Below are 23,159 nucleotides of genomic sequence, written 5' to 3' on the forward strand. Positions count from 1 at the left end.
GAGACAGTATCTCTGTGAGCAGAGAGCGTTTGAAGCTACAAACACACGTTTAATAATACTAGTGACACATTCTTTAAGCAGATGCTCATATCCACAGTGACGCACAGGGAGGGTTCTGGAAGCAGGGCCGCGGAACACAATGGGTGTTCTAGAAGCCAAACAGAGCATCACGTTCCATTCAGCTCATACAGACACCCCCTGTGGTGCTCTGTAAACACACAGGACTGGCTGGCTGGAGGGCTGACTGGCTGGCTGGCTGGAGGGCTGACTGGCTGGCTGGCTGGAGGGCTGACTGGCTGGCTGGCTGGAGGGCTGACTGGCTGGCTGGCTGGCTGGAGGGCTGACTGACTGGCTGGCTGGAGGGCTGACTGGCTGGAGGGCTGACTGGATGGCTGGAGGGCTGACTGGCTGGCTGGAGAGCTGACTGGCTGGCTGGAGAGCTGGCTGGCTGGAGGGCTGACTGGCTGGCTGGAGAGCTGACTGGCTGGAGAGCTGACTGGCTGGCTGGAGGGCTGACTGGCTGGCTGGAGAGCTGGCTGGCTGGAGAGCTGACTGGCTGGCTGGAGAGCTGACTGGCTGGAGAGCTGACTGGCTGGCTGGAGGGCTGACTGGCTGGCTGGAGGGCTGACTGACTGGCTGGAAGGCCATGTATGGTGACAGAGGGAGCAGACACTGATAAGACTCAAAGAGGGGAGAGGGGGGAGGGAGGGGGAGAGGGAAGAAAGAGATTGGGAAGAAGAGAGAGAGCAAGACAGAGAGTGAAACAAGATAGAGCTAGACTTTCAAGAATGTCAAGAATTCCAGTTGCTTCAATGTTGACACATTAACCACAAGCCAGGCTTAGAGACAGTATGTATTTTATATAACTAGACATCCACCATAACGACAGTATCATCACTCTCCCATCATAAAAATAAATTAGTCCAACTATCCGCTTTGTGGTATAAAAAACCCCAATGACTCAAGAATGTCTCAGGAAGTCCTCTGGCTTCAGTGATTGAAAGGAGGTTCCACCAATCCGTGGCGTGGAGAGAGTGTCACTCCTCCAGGAGGAAGTTGATGAGGGCCGCCCGGGGGGACAGGATGGCTCTCTTGATGGGCCGGTTGCCAAGGAGACGCTGTCCGAGGGGGCTTTCCAGAACCAGCCGACGCACCTGCTCGGCATCCTGGGATACGAGGCGGGACACTGTGATGGTGCCACACAGCCTGTTGTTGATCTGGAGGGGGGAGGGGGCAAGGGAGGGGGGAAGAAAGAGGAGGGAGAGAGACAGGTGGAGAGGAGAAGAGAGAGAAGGAGAGAGAGGGGGAGGGGGCAGGGGAGGGGGGAAGAAAGAAGAGAGAGAGAGGTGGAGAGGAGAAGAGAGAGAAGGAGAGAGAGGGGGGAGGGGGCAGGGGAGGGGGGAAGAAAGAGGAGGGAGAGAGAGGTGGAGAGGAGAAGAGAGAGAAGGAGAGAGAGGGGGAGGGGGCAGGGGAGGGGGGAAGAAAGAAGAGAGAGAGAGGTGGAGAGGAGAAGAGAGAGAAGGAGAGAGAGGGGGGAGGGGGCAGGGGAGGGGGGAAGAAAGAGGAGGGAGAGAGAGGTGGAGAGGAGAAGAGAGAGAAGGGAAGAGAGGGGGAGGGGGCAGGGGAGGGGGGAAGAAAGAGGAGGGAGAGAGAGGTGGAGAGGAGAGGAGAAGAGAGAGTGGGGGAGGGGGCAGGGGAGGGGGGAAGAAAGAGGAGAGAGAGAGGTGGAGAGGAGAAGAGAGAGGAGGAGAGAGAGGGGGGAGGGGGCAGGGGAGGGGGGAAGAAAGAGGAGGGAGAGAGAGGTGGAGAGGAGAAGAGAGAGAAGGAGAGAGAGGGGGGAGGGGGTCAGAGAGGTCAGCACTTATTAACTGTGTCAATGTTTGTGAGGGAGAGTGGTGCATCTGTGTGTGTGTGCGTATGTGTGGTGTGTGAGGTGTGTAAATCCCTCTGCTGTAAAGGACTCCATGTATATTGCTTGTGTGCAATGTTCATCCACAGGGAGAAAGGCAGAGAGAAGTGGAGAGGAGGGCTCAGAGTGAGAGAAGGAGAGAGAGGAGGGCTCAGAGTGAGAGAAGGAGAGAGAGGAGGGCTCAGAGTGAGAGAAGGAAAGAGAGGAGGGCTCAGAGTGAGAGAAGGAGAGAGGGGGGGGCTCAGAGTGAGAGAAGGAGAGAGAGGAGGGCTTAGAGTGAGAGAAGGAGAGAGAGGGAAGGGAGGAGAAAGGGGGGGAGAGCAAGATAGAGAGAGGGAGTGAGCGAGTGAGAGGGAAAGAACAAGGGAGGGAGGGAGAGTGAAGGAGTGAGGGAGAGGGAGGGATAGAGTGAAGGACAGGGATGGAGGAAGAGAGAGGTAGAGGGAGTGAAGGAGAGGGAAGAAGGGAGAGAGAGAGGTAGAGAGAGTGGGAGGGAAGGTGTATTGTGCCTTTAATCATTAGCCACTTGTCTGTTTAAAGTAAGAGCTGAACTTTTGACATGAAGCTAAACACACACACACACCCATAGTAAACACACACACACACACACACGTACACACACACACACACACACACACACACACACACACACACACACACACACACACACACACACACACACGTACACATAAACTAAACACAGGCTCTGTAAATGACAGAGTGTGTGCCAAGCATAGACCCATGACTGGGTTAAAGAGTACTGAGTGAAAGGATATACAAGAGTCTGTGTGTGTGTGTGTGTGTCACCCTGACTGCCAGCTCCAGGGTGTGTGTTAGTGTCTCAGCTCCAGGGTGTGTTAGTGTCTCAGCTCCAGGGTGTGTGTTAGTGTCTCAGCTCCAGGGTGTGTTAGTGTCTCAGCTCCAGGGTGTGTGTTAGTGTCTCAGCTCCAGGGTGTGTTAGTGTCTCAGCTCCAGGGTGTGTGTGTCTCACCCTCACAGCCAGCTCCAGGGTGTCGGGGGGGTCCAGGTAGAGAGGATCCACGCTGGGCCAGGGCTGCTGCAGCACATCCCCCACCCAGGACCCCCCAGGGCTGGGGGGCGTCCTGACCTGGCTCAGACCTGGGACACACACACACACACAGACCACACACACACACACACACAGACCACATATAGACATGAGTAACTCATGAGACCTCCCAATAGATAAGAGAGTATCTGTCAACTTCCTCTCCCTTGTCTTTCTCTCTTTCTCTCGTTCTCTCTCTCTCTCTCTCTGTCTCTCTCCCTCCCTCACTCCCCCTTCTCTCTCTCTCTCTCTCTCTTCCTCCTTCTCTCTCTATTACTCTCTCCCTTTCTCTAAACAGTTGTTAGTCAACTCTGATATGCCACCGCACACACACACAGTCCAATCAGATCCACTAACAGCAACCAATCCCGTGTCAGCCTTACAGACACCACATCCTGTCCAGTACATACCCCACAATAATTTACTCCACCCTACACACACACACACTTCCTGTAAGATTCCCTGACTGAAGCTCTCAGAAGGAGGATGTGCTTTTCCAAAGAACTCCCCATAACCCACCCACGTGTATACATGTGTGTGTGTGTGTGTGTGTGTGTGTGTGTGTGTGTGTGTGTATAAGTGTGTGTGTGTGACCCACCAGCCCAGAGCTCAGACGCTAGGTGAGGAGCCAGGGGAGCAGTCATCACCACCAGCGCTGCCAGACCCTCTTCATACTCCACACTGTGCTGCACCACAGCAGCCGACGCACTCTGGACACACACACACACACATAACACACACACACAGAACACACACACGTACACACACACGGTCAGTCCAATAGACACTCCTGAGGTCAGCCAGGGCTGTTGCCATAGCAGCGTGTACTCACAGACAGTGTGTTGGATAGCCCCATGAGCCGGGCGATGGCAGTGTTGACCTGGAAGTCCTCTGCAAGGTGACCTGTGACCTGGAAGCACAACACACCTGCTTGTTTACACACAGGGTCATATACATGGACCAACTTAAACACACCAGACACACTAATACTTAGTTGGTGTAACTAAGTGTTTAGAAAATATAACTAAAATTATTAATTATAACTATTTTGTTAAAAAATAACTATTTTATAAACACTTACTAATGATGCAAGTTGTGATTAGTAATGCAAGTTATAAAGCATTTACTAACTGTTAGTTAAGGCTTTAGCGTGATCTAATTTTGAAGACATTTTTCAAAAGGCATAGATAGTTCTCACTTAGGATTAGGTCACGCAAAATCCTTAACTTTATAACTTGCATTACTAATCACAACTTGCATCATTAGTAAGTGTTTATAAAATAGTTATTAACACATCTGCCAAGTATTAGTGTGTCATGTATTTCACTTGGAGTAAATTAATTAAAGACATAAGTACATATGTTGTTAGTTTTTTACTCATGCTTTCTACCATTACTAGTTTATTTTTCAACTGGTTTGCAACTATGTCAACAAGCTGTCTATAACGTATGGCAATGCAGTTATCAAAAACCTTATAAATTGTATTATTAATCAAATATTTTTTTTTTTACTATGTTTATTAATGATTAACAAAGTGTTTAATAATAGCTTAGTAATAGTTTAATAATGTATTGTAAATGTTTTATAGTGTATTGTAAATGTTTTATAAAGGATGAACTAACTATTATCTGACACTTTGTAAATCCCAAAAAGTGTTGACTTATTATAAAGTGTTACTGGATAGTATATATTACTCTTATATACAGGATAGTGTATATCTTTATGTACAGGACAGTATAGTAAACGCTAGCATCCTCCTGTGACACTATTTCTGAGTGTCTTTCTAGTCAGGGTGATTGGCTACTGTTCCTGTCTCCACGGTAACCTCTACTCAGGGTGAATGGCTACTGTTCCTGTCTCCAAGGTAACCTCTAGTCAGGGTGAATGGCTACTGTTCCTGTCTCCACAGTAACCTCTAGTCAGGGTGAATGGCTACTGTTCCTGTCTCCACAGTAACCTCTAGTCAGGGTGATTGGATACTATTCCTGTCTCCACGGTGACTTCAAGTCAGGTCTGGGTATATTCCTCCGTGAAACATTAGCAAGTTAGACGATAGAGGTTATGAAGCTACAGGTCAGAGGTTGAAGGTCAGAGGTTGGTGGGAGGGTCTGGGGGGAGGGTGGCGCTGAGCAGATCAGATGACAGGCGAGGCTTCAAGGGGTCCAGCTTGGCTATTTATAAAGTGTGAAAGCACTTGAAAGTGGACCTAAAATCAATTTTTCTCCTCCGCTCCTTGCAGCATGTCTGGTAAGAGGGAAGCTGGCTGGGGGAGAGAGCGAGAGAGAGAGCGAGATGGCTTCCTCTGTAGCCGGAGATCACAAGGGAGTGGTGGTGATGGGGGGGGGGGGGGGGGGGACATCAAAGTAGTCATTGTGGATTAACAAGAATTGTCAGACTAACCAAACTACAGATATGCCTACCCACCCATCCATCTGTTAAATATTACATTTATAAGGTATTTTTTAATTTAGACCTTGATATATTGAATATTGACCCCATCAGTGACCTCTACTGGTCAACATCAGTAGTACACCAATGAAATAACTACCATCATTCTCTTGGTTTGTCATGTCACTGTCAACATACATTTGGCTACACAGGGAGCTGTGTTCTAGAAGGTTATATACAATTAGCTACACAGGGAGCTGTGTTCTAGAAGATTATGTTTTGCTGCTGTTGTGGAAGAAAGTAGTTTTGCTATGTTGTAAGAAGGGTATGTAGTTATGTTAGAAGGTAAGAAGGTTGTTGTTGTGTAGCTACCTGCTCCATAGTGTAGTTAGTGATGTTGTTGTCTTGTTGTGTTGTGTTACCTCCTGAACAGTGTAGCTGGTGTTGTGTTACCTCCTGAACAGTGTAGCTGGTGTAGTGTTACCTCCTGAACAGTGTAGTTGGTGTTGTGTTACCTCCTGAACAGTGTAGTTGGTGTTGTGTTACCTCCTGAACAGTGTAGTTGGTGTTGTGTTACCTCCTGAACAGTGTAGCTGGTGTTGTTACCTCCTGAACAGTGTAGTTGGTGTTGTGTTACCTCCTGAACAGTGTAGTTGGTGTTGTGTTACCTCCTGAACAGTGTAGCTGGTGTAGTGTTACCTCCTGAACAGTGTAGTTGGTGTTCTCCCAGATGTTCCTGGCTGCCTGCAGCTCCTTGGGCCCCAGCAGGGAGGGGTCAGGGTGGGGCCCCAGCAGGGAGGGGTCAGGGTGGGGCCCCAGCAGGGAGGGGTCAGGGTGGGGCCCGTGCTGGCGAGCTGTCCTCAGTTTGGACACCAGCCCCCACAGACGAGCCTGCCACCGCAGAACTCCAGGGAGGGCGTCGTCTGAGGGACACACACACACAGGCATCACATACACACCAGCACACACACACCAGCACACACACACACCAGCACACTCACACACACACCAGCACACACACACACCAGCACACACGCATCACACATGCCAACACACACGCACATCAGCGCACAGGTATGCTGGGTTTTATTTTGGTCCATAAAGTGGCAGATATGCGCGTGTGTGTGAGACTGTGTGTGTGTGTGGTGTGTGTATGTCCTCACCTGCGTGTGTGTGTGTGTGTGGGACGGTCTGTGTGTGTGAGACTCACTCTTGACGTCCCAGAGGATGTCGTTCTCGGGCGGGGCAGCATACAGGATGTAGAGGCGCAGCGTGTCGATGCCGTACTGCTGCACCAGCTCCTGAGGGTCCAGGCCGTTGTGCTTCGACTTACTCATCTTCTCCCAGCTCACCTGCACCTGGCCTGCAGCCCCGCCCGGCAGCCCTGGCTCCTCCCCTAGGGGGGGGGGGGTGAAGGGAGAATTAGGAGGGCGAAGATGAGAAAGACGTCTTGTTAGTTGGTCTCTCATACGTACACGTGTCGACACACACACCTAAGCTCATTCACACACTCAACTTTAGACACACACACACACAGACTCTCTCTCTCACACACACACACACACACACACACACACACACACACACACACACACACAGACTCTCTCTCACACACACACACACACACACACAGACTCTCTCTCTCACACACACACACTCAGACATGCTGTAAAGAGGCTGTTCCCTTCACTCTGGTCCTAGCGATGTTTACCCTGTTGCCTGGCAACAGAAATCTGAGGGAAAACCCAGAGCAGCAAGTCAATTTAGAGAAACTCTGCTGTGTACCAGGCTGTGGGTGTGTGTGTGGGTGTGTGTGTGTGTTCTCTGTTGTGTACCAGGCTGTGGGTGTGTGTGTGGGTGTGTGTGTGTGTTCTCTGTTGTGTACCAGGCTGAGGGTGTGTGTGTGTGTTCTCTGCTGTGTACCAGGCTGAGGGTGTGTGTGTGTGTTCTCTGCTGTGTACCAGGCTGAGGGTGTGTGTGTGTGTTCTCTGCTGTGTACCAGGCTGAGGGTGTGTGTGTGTGTTCTCTGCTGTGTACCAGGCTGAGGGTGTGTGTGTGTGTTCTCTGCTGTGTACCAGGCTGAGGGTGTGTGTGTGTGTTCTCTGCTGTGTACCAGGCTGAGGGTGTGTGTGTGTTCTCTGCTGTGTACCAGGCTGAGGGTGTGTGTGTGTGTGTGTTCTCTGTTTGATACCAGGCTGAGGGTGTGTGTGTGTGTGTGTTTTCTGCTGTGTACCAGGCTGAGGGTGTGTGTGTGTGTTCTCTGCTGTGTACCAGGCTGAGGGTGTGTGTTTGTGTGTTCTCTGCTTTGTACCAGGCTGAGGGTGTGTGTGTGTGTGTGTTCTCTGTTTTGTACCAGGCTGAGGGTGTGTGTGTGTGTGTTCTCTGCTTTGTACCAGGCTGAGGGTGTGTGTGTGTGTGTTCTCTGCTGTGTACCAGGCTGAGGGTGTGTGTGTGTGTGTTCTCTGCTGTGTACCAGGCTGAGGGTGTGTGTGTGTTCTCTGTTTTGTACCAGGCTGAGGGTGTGTGTGTTCTCTGCTTTGTACCAGGCTGAGGGTGTGTGTGTGTGTGTTCTCTGCTTTGTACCAGGCTGAGGGTGTGTGTGTGTGTTCTCTGTTTTGTACCAGGCTGAGGGTGTGTGTGTGTGTGTTCTCTGCTTTGTACCAGGCTGAGGGTGTGTGTGTTCTCTGCTTTGTACCAGGCTGAGGGTGTGTGTGTGTTCTCTGTTCTGGTCAAGTCTTGTCTGTTCTGGTCTGCTCTGGTTTATATTTAATATATCTAATTATATATCTATAATTGTGTATAAAAGTGGAGTCAGATGGCTGAGCGGTGAGGGAGTCGGGCTAGTAATCAGAAGGTTGCCGGATCGATTCCCCGCCGTGCCAAAGGACGTTGTGTCCTTGGGCAAGGCACTTCACCCTACTTGCCTCGGGGGAATGTCCCTGTACTTACTGTAAGTCGCTCTGGATAAGAGTGTCTGCTAAATGACTAAATGTAAATGTAAATAATTGGACAGGTGTTGGTTTATATTTAATTATACATTTATAATTGGTTAGGTGAATGCCTGGGCTTGAACTGTACCCCCTGTATGTACCCCCTGTGTGTAGCCCCTGTATGTACCCCCTGTGTGTACCTGTAGCCCCTGTGTGTAGCCCCTGTGTGTAGCCCCTGTTTGTACCTGTAGCCCCTGTGTGAAGCCCCTGTGTGTACCCCCTGTGTGTACCCCCTGTGTGTACCTGTAGCCCCTGTGTGTAGCCCCTGTGTGTACCCCCTGTTTGTACCTGTAGCCCCTGTGTGTAGCCCCTGTGTGAAGCCCCTGTGTGTAGCCCCTGTGTGTACCCCCTGTTTGTACCTGTAGCCCCTGTGTGTAGCCCCTGTGTGAAGCCCCTGTGTGTACCCCCTGTGTGTACCTGTAGCCCCTGTGTGAAGCCCCTGTGTGTAGCCCCTGTGTGAAGCCCCTGTGTGTACCTGTAGCCCCTGTGTGTAGCCCCTGTGTGTACCCCCTGTTTGTACCTGTAGCCCCTGTGTGTAGCCCCTGTGTGAAGCCCCTGTGTGTAGCCCCTGTGTGTACCCCCTGTGTGTACCTGTAGCCCCTGTGTGTACCCCCTGTGTGTAGCCCCTGTGTGTACCCCCTGTGTGTAGCCCCTGTGTGTACCCCCTGTGTGTAGCCCCTGTGTGTACCCCCTGTATGTACCTGTAGCCCCTGTGTGTAGCCCCTGTGTGTACCCCCTGTGTGTAGCCCCTGTGTGTACCCCCTGTGTGTAGCCCCTGTGTGTAGCCCCTGTGTGTACCCCCTGTATGTACCTGTAGCCCCTGTGTGTAGCCCCTGTGTGTACCCCCTGTGTGTAGCCCCTGTGTGTACCCCCTGTGTGTAGCCCCTGTGTGTACCCCCTGTGTGTAGCCCCTGTGTGTACCCCCTGTATGTACCTGTAGCCCCTGTGTGTAGCCCTGTGTGTACCCCCTGTGTGTACCTGTGAGGTCCAGCTCCTCCCTCCTCAGGTAGCGTCCTGTCTCTGCCAGTCTGAAGGTCTGACCCTTAATCAGACCCTGCACCAACAGCTTCCTGAATGGCTCCCTGCAACACACACACACACACTACATCAACACACACACACCACATCAACACACACCACATCAACACGCACGCACACACCACATCAACCCCCCCACCCAGACTGTACCTGTGTGCCACCAGGCCCTGGTCTTGGAGGAAGTGACAGAGGAAGCGGGCGTAGTAGAGGTGCATGACCGCATGCTCCTTCCCCCCCACATACACGTCTACAGGGAGCCAGAGGTCTGCCTGGGTACGAGAGAACGGACTGGGGGAGAGGAGGGGGGAGAGGAGGGGAGAGGGGCAGGAGAGGGGGGGGGGAGGGAGAGGAAGGGGAGAGGAGATAGGAGGGGGGAGAAAATGGGGGAGAGGAGGGAGAGAGGAGGGAGAGAGGAGACCAGGGGGAGAGGAGGGGGGAGAAAGAGAGGAGGGGGAGAGAGGAGGGGGAGGTGATGGGAAAGAGCAGGAAGAGAGGAGAGGGAGAGGAGGGGAGGAGATGGGAGGGGCAAAGGAGGGGGGAGGGGGAGAGGAGAGAAGAGGGGGGAGAGGGGGGGAGGAGAGGAGGGGGAGGACAGGAGGAGAAAGGGGGGGTGAGGAAGGGGGAAGAGGAGAGGGAGGGGAGGAGGGACATTATAACCAGTTTGAGATGAATCATCAGTAATACTAGACTGGGATGAGTTCAAGAGCTGTCTTCCAGCCGTTATGAGAACAGCTCTCCTCTAGGGGGCAGACTGTGCATGAATCTCTCTCTCTCTCATCATCTCTAACACACACACACGTTATGTCTCCTGGAGCAGATACAAGCGAGTGATGTCTTATGATAATTGAACTAGCTAAACAAGTTATGGAGTCACTAAGCAGAAAATGCCCTGGCTCACAGTGTCTTATGAAACACAACCACACACACACTCCCTCACCTCCCCACACACTCCCCCACGCACACCCTCACACACACAATGCACTTATAGACTCATTCTTTTTCTACTGTGCGTGTGTTCTAGGCGTGTGTGTGTGTGTGTGTGTGTATTGTGGAGACAGGTGGTGTTTGGCTGAGCTACTGCGTAACAGATTAAATGTTCCAGAACAACCTCTTTTTAATATCTGGCCTTAGTCTACAGCACACCATCTGGGATGATAACCTAGGATGACTCGGGCCTCATCCGCTTCTCATCCACTCTACCAGGCTGAACACAGCCTAGCCTAGCCTTCCCCTCCCTCTCTCCCTCTCTCCCTCTCTCCCTCTCTCCCTCCCTCCCTCCCTCCCTCCCTCATCACTGTCCAGAACACAAGAGAGGGAGGTGGAGAGTAGAGAGATAGAGAGAAGGACGAGAGAGACAGAGGTAGAAAGAAGATAAGATTGAGATGAGACACACACACACCACTCCACACACATTACATTTAGATTTACATGTAGTCAGTTAGCAGACACTCTTATCCAGAGCGACTTACAGGGACAATACAGGGACATTCCCCCGAGGCAAGTAGGGTGAAGTGCCTTGCCCAAGGACACAATGTAATTTGGCACGGACGGGAATCGATCCGGCAACCTTCTGATTACTAGCCCGATTAACCGCTCAGCCACCTGACTCCCTGAACACACCTGTCTTGGTTCAGTGGGTCCGTGTATCTGAAGTAGTACCAGGCTGAGTCCACAAATGTGTCCATGGTGTCTGTCTCTCTACGAGCTGGACCCTTACACCTGGAGAGAAGAGGAGGGGGAAGAGAGGAGGGGGGAGGAGGGTGGGAGAGGAGGGGAGGAAGGGAGGAGGGGAGGGGGAGGAGAGGAAGGGGAGGAGTGGAGAGGAGGGGGGGGGGGGGAGAGAGAAGAGGGGAAGAAGAAACCCACAGTGTAATATCAATATCAGTAGATAATTGAGAAGATTGAGAAGATTTTAAGTATCCCAGTTTCTGGACCTCTGGAGAGCTGGCTTATAATAGTGTGTCTCAGTGTTTGTCCATGTGTGTGTCCGTGTGTGTACGTGTGTGTACGTGTGTGTTGGGCTGCCTCCATCTGGCTGTGGAGGTCATGTCCCTGAGGGTGTGTGTGTGTGTGTGTGTGTGTGTGTGTGTGTGTGTGTGTGTGTGCAGCAGCGTCCAGGCTGGCTAGGGTGTGTGCCCACTGCTGTGCCAGCTAGCTGTTGTTTTGGGCAGCCCCTCACACCAGCCCCTCACACCAGCCCCTCACACCAGCCCCTCACACCAGCCCCACACACCAGCTTCACACACGCCAGCCCCACACACCAGCCCCTCACACCAGCCCCACACACCAGCCCCACACACCAGCCCCTCACACCAGCCCCTCACACCAGCCCCTCACACCAGCCCCTCACACCAGCCCCTCACACCAGCCCCACACACCAGCCCCTCACACCAGCCCCTCACAGCAGCCCCTCACACCAGCCCCTCACACCAGCCCCTCACACCAGCCCCTCACACCAGCCCCACACACCAGCCCCTCACAGCAGCCCCTCACAGCAGCCCCTCACACCAGCCCCTCACACCAGCCCCTCACACCAGCCCCACACAGCAGCCCCACACAGCAGCTTCACACACCAGCCCCACACACCAGAGGAAACCAGCCTGGCCAGCTTCTATCTGGAAAGGTTTCTCCTCTCCACAGGAGAAACAAACAGGGATAATGGACTCGGCATCGAGCGATGAAGCTGATTACCTGGTGCTACCAGGCTCTGCTAAATGCATAAATGCTCAAATGTAATGAAAATGTTTGTTGTATCATCAGTATCATCTGTACTTGTTTTTCTCCTGTGGCGCGAATTAGTTTAGAACTTGAAAAATGTACTCGCAGAATGATGTGCTCGCTTGATGTGCATGGTCAGGCACGTCAAAACCGCCCTGAAATATTCACCTGAATTATTCACAATTTTGTGCTGTTTATTCAATTATTCTTGTCCAGAGGCCATAACAAACACGATCCCTGATAACTTACCAGAACAATGGGTGAGGGTCTTCTGGGCGATAGAGTTATAAAAGTAGAAACGTTAAGCCACACACACACAAACACACACAGGAAGTCCTCCCACCATGCCAGACTATAATAAGGCTGATGCCAACGGGATGAAGTAACCACTTGGAGGTTGCCTAGCAACAAGGCAAAGGTGTATTTGTGGGTTAATATTTTGAAGGCCAGGTGCCATTTGATAAGATAAAAAACACAAGTAGCTATAGCACTGTGTCTGTCCGTGTGTGTATGTCTGTGTGTGTTTGAGTATGTAGGTGTGACTGTATGAATGTGTGTGTGTGTATATGTGTGTGTGTGTGTATGTGTGTGTGTGTACGTGTCTGTAAGTGAGTCTGCCCGTGTGTGTGTGTGTGTGTGTACAGTACAGTAGACAGGAAATTACTGTTTCAAGGACAAGACAGATAAAACCGCCTCTCATCAACCTGCTGGTGTCCTCAGCCTCTCATCAACCTGCTGGGGTCCTCAGCCTCTCATCAACCTGCTGGTGTCCTCAGCCTCTCATCAACCTCCCCTGCTGGTGTCCTCAGCCTCTCATCAACCTCCCCTGCTGGTGTCCTCAGCCTCTCATCAACCTCCCCTGCTGGTGTCCTCAGCCTCTCATCAACCTCCCCTGCTGGTGTCCTCAGCCTCTCATCAACCTCCCCTGCTGGTGTCCTCAGCCTCTCATCAACCTCCCCTGCTGGTGTCCTCAGCCTCTCATCAACCTCCCCTGCTGGTGTCCTCAGCCTCTCATCAACCTCCCCTGCTGGTGTCCTCAGCCTCTCCCCACGAAAGGTAAGGAGAGGGGAAGAGAGGGGAGGAGAAAGGAGAGGTGAGGAAAGGTGAGGAAAAAGGAGAGGTGAGGAGAGAGGAGAGGTGATGAGAGAGGAGAGATGAGGAGAGGTGATAAGTGAGGAGAGGAGAGAGTAGAGATGAGGAGAGATCAGGAGAGATGAGGATAGGAGAGGTGAGGAGTGAGGAGAGATGAGGACAGGTGAGGAGTACGATCAGTAATTAGATCTATACTAGGGACCAGGTATTGTCTAGTTGATGACCAGGGACCAGGAGGTGACCAGGGACCAGGAGGTGACCAGGGACCAGGAGGTGACCAGGGACCAGGAGGTGACCAGGGGCCAGGACAGCAACATTGCCTTTATTCCAGGAGGAATCCCCACATGGATGAGAGGCTCTCATCACAAGATCCTAATTCACCGCCTCTTCTCACAGCACCAACCCTTTCCCAGCGATGACTCACTGTCCGTCGGCAGAGGTGTGTGCGCGTGTGTGTGTGTGCGTGTGTGTGGGTGCGTGTGTGTGTGGCAGGGTGCGTTCCCTCTTACACAATGTTCTTTATCACCAGAGTGTTCCCGTCCCAGCTGTCACTCTTTACAGAGCAGCTTCCTGTATCACAGCCCCTCCACAACCAGCCAATCACAGCCCCTCCACAACCAGCCAATCACAGCCCCTCCACAACCAGCCAATCACAGCCCCTCCACAACCAGCCAATCACAGCCCCTCCACAACCAGCCAATCACAGCCCAAACTTAAAGGGAACTCAACTCAATATCTGGATATGCTTTCTTGTTAATTCTTCAGTTTGCATTTCCCCTCAAAGCCATGCTCACTTGCATGTCATTAACATATCATTAACATCTCATTTGCATCCATATCAGAGTAACTGTCCAGAGTCAGGGCCCAGTGCAGCTAAGGGTGGCATTAGGACCAGGTGAGGGGGTATCAGGGGCAGGGGGTCTCACCTGGGGCAGGGGCAGTTGACCCAGTCCTGGGCCCCCTCCAGAGGTGACCCCCCTCTGCCGGAGAGGGAGGCCAGCCTGGGCAGGGCGACCGGGAGCTCTTCCTCCGGCACCGGCACTGGACCACAACTCCCACAATGCACTATGGGGATGGGCGTGCCCCAGTACCGCTGCCGGGAAATCAGCCAATCCCTGAGCTTGGAACTGGTCAGGTGGCCTCCCACTTTCCTCTCTCTGGCATTCTGGGTAATGGAGTCAAAGGCCTTCTCTCTGGTGAGACCTGAGTACTACAGAAACACAGATAGAGAGAAAGAACGAGATAAGATGAAAGAACAATGTCAAGAAATAAATGAAAAATATATGTAAAAGTAGTAAAATGCATGCATTCATGTATATCAATATTTAAGCAAGTTTGTGTGTGTATTTAAGTAAGGTTATATGCATGCATGTATTTCAGTTAGTTAGTATGCATGTATGTATGTATTTACATGTATACGACATAGAGGATCAGAGGATCTACAGACCTCAGCAGAGTTGATGAGTGTGTGTGTGTCGTCATGATGCCTCTTCAGAACAGGCTGCCATGGCAAACCCAGAGCTGTAGCCACACACACATCCTCCTCGCTACTGTCTGGGATGCCTGGACACACACACACACACGTACACACACACAGATACACAGATCCACACACACCTTGTATTAGAATGTGGCACCTTTGTAGAGAGTGATACAGCCCCCATGGTGGTATTTACCCAGAGCATGCTGGGATATGTGACCCAGAGTAAATCAAATCAAATGTATTTGTATAGCCCTTTTACATGCAAGCATGTCACAGAGGGCTTCACATACGCCCATAGAACTGCCCCTCAACCAACCTAAACCCTCAAGGAAGACAAGGTGGGATATGTGACCCAGAGCATGCTGATATGTGTGATGTGAGACAAACACCTTCAGGTGGGAGCTGTTAACCCCAAGAGAGAGAGTGTGTGTGTGTGTGAGGGGGGGGGGGGGACAAACACAACCACAGTGGGACACATAAGACACATGACACACACACAACACACGCACACATGACACACAGGCACAACACACACCTAGATTTACCTATCACAGTGTCTAGATGGCCATCGAACTGCTCCTTGTGTGAGATGATGAGGGGTACTTCCTGTCCGGTGAACAGGTTGTGTGCTGTGACCTCTGTCAGGCAGTCTACAGGTCAGAGGTCAGAGGTCAGGGGTGGCAGAAGAAGCTCACCAGTGCCTCATTAGCAACAAAACTTCACACACACCCGCACACACACCCGCACACACACATACAGTGCTGGAGGTAACACTGCCTTATTTTCCCTCCCTCTCCCTCTCCCTCCCTCTCCCTCTCCCTCTCCCTCTCCCTCTCCCTCTCCCTCTCCTCTCCCTCTCCCTCTCCCTCTCCCTCTCCCTCTCCCTCTCTCTCTCTCCTTTCTCTCTCTATAATAAAATAATTGCATAATTGCACGGACAACAGGTAATAGCAAATTGAACATGTCTGTGATTCAGCAGCCTCCCTCCCCACACACACACACACACACACTCACACACTCACACACACACACACTCACACACACACTCACACACACACACACACACACACACACACACTCACACACACACACACACACACACGCCTTCTCCAGGCCGTAGGGCTGCCTCCAGTAGGGGGCGCAGGGGGCTGTTCCCATGCAGCAGCCTGTGGGAGGGCAGGAGGGCCAGGTAGGCCCCCCCAAACACGACCTCTGGGCTGGGGGTGTAGCCAGCTAGGGTCTCCCCTGCATCCTGCCCATCCACCTGGGGGGGGAGAGAAGAGTCACGTACAACTGTCTTACTGTGAACCACATAAGCAGGTCATCTCTGAAAAATCTGCTTTGGTTGGTTAGCTGGGATGATGTCAAAGTGGCTATATGGTGATTTCGAAAATTCCAACTGAATATTTTCCGATAGACAAAAACTATGCGACAAACGCTGTATGGCTTCAATGTGTACTAATGAAAGCTAACAGGTAACACTAGCGTGCTAGTAGCATTGCTTCAAGTTTTATGCTTGCTGTGGGCACCGTCGGAAATATTTAGAACTCAAGCATCTAAAGGTTGCATGGATCGGCCAGTGGATCAGCTACATTTTCCGATCCCCGATCCAGCTATTTTGTCAATATCGGGGCCGAAATCCGATCTTAGTATCGGATAAGTGCATCACTAATGTTGCATGTCTCATGTCAGGCTGCATGTCTCATGTCAGACTGCATGTCTCATGTCAGACTGCATGTCTCATGTCAGACTGCATGTCTCATGTCTCATGTCACACTGCATGTCTCATGTCAGACTGCATGTCTCATGTCAGACTGCTTGTCTCATGTCAGACTGCATGTCTCATGTCAGACTGCATGTCTCATGTCACACTGCATGTCTCATGTCAGACTGCATGTCTCATGTCACACTGCATGTCTCATGTCAGACTGCATGTCTCATGTCACACTGCATGTCTCATGTCAGACTGCATGTCTCATGTCACACTGCATGTCTCATGTCACACTGCATGTCTCATGTCAGACTGCATGTCTCATGTCACACTGCATGTCTCATGTCACACTGCATGTCTCATGTCAGACTGCATGTCTCATGTCTCATGTCACACTGCATGTCTCATGTCACACTGCATGTCTCATGTCACACTGCATGTCTCATGTCTCATGTCACACTGCATGTCTCATGTCACACTGCATGTCTCATGTCACACTGCATGTCTCATGTCACACTGCATGTCTCATGTCAGACTGCATGTCTCATGTCACACTGCATGTCTCATGTCACACTGCATGTCTCATGTCAGACTGCATGTCTCATGTCTCATGTCACACTGCATGTCTCATGTCACACTGCATGTCTCATGTCACACTGCATGTCTCATGTCAGACTGCATGTCTCATGTCTCATGTCACACTGCATGTCTCATGTCACACTGCATGTCTCATGTCACACTGCATGTCTCATGTCAGACTGCATGTCTCATGTCTCATGTCACACTGCATGTCTCATGTCACACTGCATGTCTCATGTCACACTGCATGTCTCATGTCAGACTGCATGTCTCATGTCACACTGCATGTCTCATGTCACACTGCATGTCTCATGTCACACTGCATGTCTCATGTCAGACTGCATGTCTCATGTCACACTGCATGTCTCATGTCACACTGCATGTCTCATGTCAGACTGCATGTCTCATGTCTCATGTCACACTGCATGTCTCATGTCACACTGCATGTCTCATGTCAGACTGCATGTCTCATGTCTCATGTCACACTGCATGTCTCATGTCACACTGCATGTCTCATGTCACACTGCATGTCTCATGTCACACTGCATGTCTCATGTCAGACTGCATGTCTCATGTCACACTGCATGTCTCATGTCACACTGCATGTCTCATGTCAGACTGCATGTCTCATGTCACACTGCATGTCTCATGTCACACTGCATGTCTCATGTCAGACTGCATGTTTCATGTCTCATGTCACACTGCATGTCTCATGTCACACTGCATGTCTCATGTCACACTGCATGTCTCATGTCACACTGCATGTCTCATGTCAGACTGCATGTCTCATGTCTCATGTCACACTGCATGTCTCATGTCACACTGCATGTCTCATGTCACACTGCATGTCTCATGTCACACTGCATGTCTCATGTCAGACTGCATGTCTCATGTCAGACTGCATGTCTCATGTCAGACTGCATGTCTCATGTCAGGCTGCATGTCTCATGTCAGGCTGCATGTCTCATGTCAGACTGCATGGGTGTACGTCTCCTGAAGCACTCTGCTAGGCTCAGTCCTGATTTATGAGACCTGCGTACACACACACACACACACTCACACCACTTTCTCTCTCACTGATACACACCCCCTCTGACTCCCTCCCTCCCTTCCCCTCTCTCCCACACACACACCCTGTCTCTCTATCACAGGGATGGAATAAGATTGAAATAAGGAGGCCATAGCCTAACCTTCTCAATGTCCTGCATGTGTGGGGATGTGTGTGGCATCATAGGTGAGGGAGGGAAGAGATCCCAGGCGACTCACCACAAACACTCTCACCACTCCGACGCCTTTAAGACAGTTCAAAGGAGTCTGATTTGCTCTGCCGCATGTTTGGGTAAATTGCTGCTTTCAAACAGTCGTGCGGGCTGAATAAAAATCAATCATTTGTCAACTACAACTATGTGGCAACTACACTGTGAGACAAACTAGGAGCACTTTCAATGAGAGGGGGGAAGAAGAGAGGGTGGAGATGGAGAGGTGGAGAAGGAGAGGTGGATGAGAGAGGGAGGGGGAGAAGGAGAGGAAGATGAGAGAGGGAGGGGAGAAGGAGAGGAGGACGAGAGAGGGAGGGGGGGAAGGAGAGGAAGATGAGAGAGGGAGGTGGAGAAGGAGAGGAGGACGAGAGAGGGAGGGGGAAAAGGAGAGGAGGACGAGAGAGGGAGGGGGAGAAGGAGAGGAAGATGAGAGAGGGAGGGGGAGAAGGAGAGGAAGATGAGAGAGGGAGGGGAGAAGGAGAGGAGGACGAGAGAGGGAGGGGGAGAAAGAGAGGTGGATGAGGCGAACCTTGAGTTGGAAGTCAAAGTAGCATCCAGAACATTCTCCTATCCAGTTAGCCTGCATGGCCTTCACCCCATACCACTCTGGAAGCTCTGCCAGGGAATCCAGGAGGGCCTAGGACACAGGAGATAGGAGACGTGCACTGAGGATACATCAGGAGGAGAAAAGGAGATTACCTAGCACTGAGGATACATCCTAGTTGGCTGTATGCCTGACAATGTCTGGCTGGCTGGATTTTAAAGGACTCTTTCATAGCCAAGCCAATTACATTGAATAAAGCAGCTTTCTAGATGTGTGTGTGCAGCAGACAAAAATATATCTTTCTAAATCTCCACCTCTGGCCAGCCTACTTTCATGGACATTACAAAGCAATCTCTCTCTCTCTCTCTCTGTCTGTCTCTCTCTCTCTCTCTCTCTCTCTCGCTCTCTCTCTCGCTCTCTCTCTCCTATCTAAAACCTTTTATAGGCACTCTCTCCGACACACACACACTCCCTTGCCATCTCTCTTACTGTGTGACATTCTACCAATCACGTATTTCTGAATCTTTCTCACACAGTGGTTTTAAAACAGGATGAGTGACAAGACAACGCCAGAAACACACAGAAATACACAGGAACACACAGGAACACAGAGAAACACACAGGACCACACAGGAACACACAGAAACACACAGAAACACAAAGAAACACACCGAAACACACAGAAACACACAGAAACACATAGCTGGTCTCCAGAGATGAGAATGGATCTTTCTCTCTCTCATCCCTCTCTTTCTCTCTGTCCCTCTCTCTCCTTCTCTTTCGGTCTCTCTCTCACCCCTCTCTTTTTCTCTCTCTCTCTGTCTCTCCCTCTCTTTCTCTCTCTGTCTCTCTCTCATCCCTCTCTCTCTGTCTCTCTCTCACCCCCCCCCTCTCTCTCTTTCCATCAGTGCTGCTTGTAGTGAAGGGGGGTTGTTAGAGTTGCACAGACTGTGATTGGCTGAAGCAAGAGAGAGAGACAGAGAGAGAGAGAGAGAGAGAGAGAGAGAGAGAGAGAGAGAGAGAGATGAAAAATAGAGAGAGAGACAGGGATGAGAGAGACAGAGAGAGACAGAGAGAGGCAGAGAAAGTGAGTGTAATAGAGAGAGGCAAGAGAGAGTGAGTGTGATAGAGAGAGACAGAGAGAGATGAAAAAGAGAGAGAGAGACAGGGATGAGAGACAGAGAGAGAAAGAGAGAGAGGCAGAGAGAGTGAGTGTAATAGATAGAGAGAGAGAGATGAAAAAGAGGGTTTCAGGTTTCCTTGAAAATGGTATTGCTTTTAGCTTGGATTATATATAAAAATTATTCATATTTGTTTAATATTTTAGTTTGCTCCTCTTGTGTAGGGTATGGTCTAGTAGACTATGGTTGTGTTGTGTAAGGTATACTGTGGTAGACTATGGTTGTCTTGTGTAAGGTATGCTCTGACAGACTATGGTCCATGTTTGGTTAAAATCAGCAGACACCACTTGCGTCTACAGGAGCGAGCTCATGACTAGACCTGGGTTGAGTTAACAAGTTGATAAAACCCAGTCGTGTCACCGCTTTACATGATTGTGGTCGTTAGTCTTCGTGAAGACAGCTAATTAAAAGATATCCCGGGCATGTTGAACCTGCTTCACAGTACAGGCCCTCTGGTGTGTGGTTCATATGTGATGTGGATTATAATGTGGTTCATATGTGACGTGGTTCATAATGTGGTTCATATGTGATGTGGTTCATAATGTGGTTCATATGTGATGTGGTTCGAAATGTGGTTCATATGTGATGTGGTTCATTTGTGATACGGTTCATATGTGAAGTGGTTCATTTGTGATACGGTTCATATGTGAAGTGGTTCATTTGTGATACGGTTCATATGGGTTAATAAGTGATGTACAGGATGTGTGGGTGAGGGAGGGAGGGGGAGGGAGGGGGATGTGTGGGTGAGGGAGGGAGGGGGATGTGTGGGTAAGGGAGGGAGGGGGATGTGTGGGTAAGGGAGGGAGGGGGATGTGTGGCTGAGGGAGGGGGTGTGTGGCTGAGGGAGGGAGGGGGAGGGAGGGGGATGTGTGGGTCAGAGGGGAGGGGGGTGAGTAAGCGTGAAGAGGGACCCTACAGAGAGAGGTGCATGATGGGAGTGTATATTAGCTAGAGAGCACAGCATCAGAACTGTAGCTCACATTCAGCAACGCACTCAAGGAGAAGCAAACACACACTTTAACGAACGCATACACGCATACACACACAAATACACACAGTATACAAGTGAACATAATAGTGGGAATATGAAGTCAATGACAGTGTTCCTGTGGATCCTTTTAACACATGACCTCCCTCCAAACACTCTTTCTCTCTCTCTGTTCCACTGAAATGAGACTGGCAGCAAGTCGCTGAGGCAGAGGGGTGACTATACTCCCCAGCTACACGTCATACGTGAGACACCTCCTGTACCAGAGGCAGACTCTGACTCTACATCTGACTCTACCTCTGTCTGCTTCGGACTCTCCTTTGGTTTGTACCTCCGTGTTTGTCTGGGTACATGTAGCCCTCCAGTTAGGGAGGCTAAAATTTGTCCGTCCCCCCTCCTGCTGGGGGCTGATTGGAGCCAGTGCTGGGTGGAAGCCCTGATTGCCAACCACTCTGGTCCTTGTGAGCATAGCCGATTGGGAACACAGGACAAACACACACACATACCTTAGGTACATGCAAACATACAGAAACTAGGCACATACACGCACACACACACATCAGCAGTGCATTTACATTTCCCCTCCCTTCCTCCCTTCCTCCCCCTCCTCCTCCCCCCCTCCTCCCTCCCTCCTCCCCTCCCCTCTTCCTCCCCCTCCTCCTCCCCCCTCCTCCCTCCCTCCTCCCCTCCCCTCTCCCTCCCCCTCCTCCTCCCCCCCCCTCCTCCCTCCCTCCCTCCCTTCCTCCCCCTCCTCCTCCCCCCTCCTCCCTCCCTCCTCCCCTCCCCTCTTCCTCCCCCTCCTTCTCCCCCCTCCTCCCTCCCTCCCTCCCTCCCTCCTCCCCTCTCCCTCCCCCTCCTCCTCCTCCCCCCTCCTCCCTCCCTCCCTCCTCCCCTCCCCTCTCCCTCCCCCTCCGCCCTCTCTACCTTGGCGTAGTTGGTGGTCCTGATGAACCACTGTCGGAGCAGCTTCTTCTCCACCAGGGCTCCAGACCTCCAGGACCGCCCCGCCTCGTCCACCTGCTCGTCAGCCAGCACCGTCCGGTCCACTGGGTCCCAGTTCACCACCGCCTGACACACACACACACACAATCACAATCACAGGAAGTAAAACCAAGCCAACATTCCTGGATGTCCCCAGCTGTCCCAGAATACCTCCTTCTGATAGGCCAGTCCTGCCTTAAACAGCCTGACGAACAGGAACTGGGTCCACCGATAGTACTCAGGCTGGCAGGTGGTCACTTCCTGTCACACAACAACTGCAGTCAGGGAGAATTCACACACTCTCTCTCTCTCTCTCTCTCTCACACACACACACACACACAGAAACACACACACAGACACACACACACACACACAGACACACACACACAGCCCAGTGTGTTCCTCCTCACCCGGTCCCAGTTAAAACAGAGTCCCAGACTGTCCAGCTGCTCCCTCATGGACGCGATATTACTGAGAGGAGAGGAGACAAGGAGACAAGGGTATTACTGAGAGGAGAGGAGACAAGGAGACAAGGGTATTACTGAGAGGAGAGGAGACAAGGAGACAAGGGTATTACTGAGAGGAGAGGAGACAAGGAGACAAGGGTAATACTGAGAGGAGAGGAGACAAAGAGAGACAAGGGTATTACTGAGAGGAGAGGAGACAAGGAGACAAGGGTAATACTGAGAGGAGACAAAGAGAGACAAGGGTATTACTGAGAGGAGAGGAGACAAGAATACAAGGGTACTACTGAGAGGAGAGGAGACAAGGGTATTTCTGAGAGGAGAGGAGACAAGGGTATTTCTGAGAGGAGAGGAGACAAGGAGACAAGGGTAATACTGAGAGGAGAGGAGACAAGGAGACACACAGAGTGTAGACAGCAACAGCTGAGTGTTTGGGAGGGGAGGGCACCTCTGGGTCCATGCCTCTGGGTCCAGGCCTCTCTCGATGGCTGCGTTCTCAGCAGGGAGGCCAAACGCATCCCAGCCCATCGGGTTCAACACCTGCACACACCCAGAACCACATCACTAGAACCAGGGGAGAACCAGGGTAGAACCAGGGTCATCACACACACAGAGAGAGAGAGTGAGAGAGAGAGAGAGAGAGAGAGAGAGAGAGAGAGACAGAGAGAGACAGAGAGAGACACTGAGAGTGGGGGAGGGAGGAAGACAGAGGGAAAAACAGATAAGGTGTAGGTGTGTGGAGAGAGAGAGAGAGAGAGAGAGAGA

At 51.4% G+C, this 23,159-nt stretch overlaps 1 protein-coding gene across 1 annotated transcript in view; it reads right to left on the bottom strand.

Moving 5' to 3' along the window:
- Nucleotides 1-840: 840 nt before the first annotated feature.
- The window catches only part of lars2 (leucyl-tRNA synthetase 2, mitochondrial), a 26,867-nt gene continuing 4,548 nt past the window's right edge, over nt 841-23,159 (bottom strand). The window contains 18 exon segments of the mRNA XM_047026591.1: nt 841-1,217; nt 2,901-3,028; nt 3,577-3,688; nt 3,811-3,888; nt 6,066-6,289; nt 6,577-6,762; nt 9,335-9,438; nt 9,545-9,682; nt 11,015-11,113; nt 14,131-14,414; nt 14,652-14,767; nt 15,233-15,337; nt 15,792-15,951; nt 18,766-18,873; nt 21,874-22,017; nt 22,102-22,191; nt 22,341-22,401; nt 22,843-22,934. Of these exon segments, the coding sequence (XP_046882547.1) occupies nt 1,038-1,217; nt 2,901-3,028; nt 3,577-3,688; nt 3,811-3,888; nt 6,066-6,289; nt 6,577-6,762; nt 9,335-9,438; nt 9,545-9,682; nt 11,015-11,113; nt 14,131-14,414; nt 14,652-14,767; nt 15,233-15,337; nt 15,792-15,951; nt 18,766-18,873; nt 21,874-22,017; nt 22,102-22,191; nt 22,341-22,401; nt 22,843-22,934 (2,409 nt within the window). The 3' untranslated portion in view covers nt 841-1,037.

The sequence above is a fragment of the Hypomesus transpacificus genome, chromosome 2 (assembly GCF_021917145.1).
Source record: "Hypomesus transpacificus isolate Combined female chromosome 2, fHypTra1, whole genome shotgun sequence".
Classification (NCBI taxonomy): domain Eukaryota; kingdom Metazoa; phylum Chordata; class Actinopteri; order Osmeriformes; family Osmeridae; genus Hypomesus; species Hypomesus transpacificus.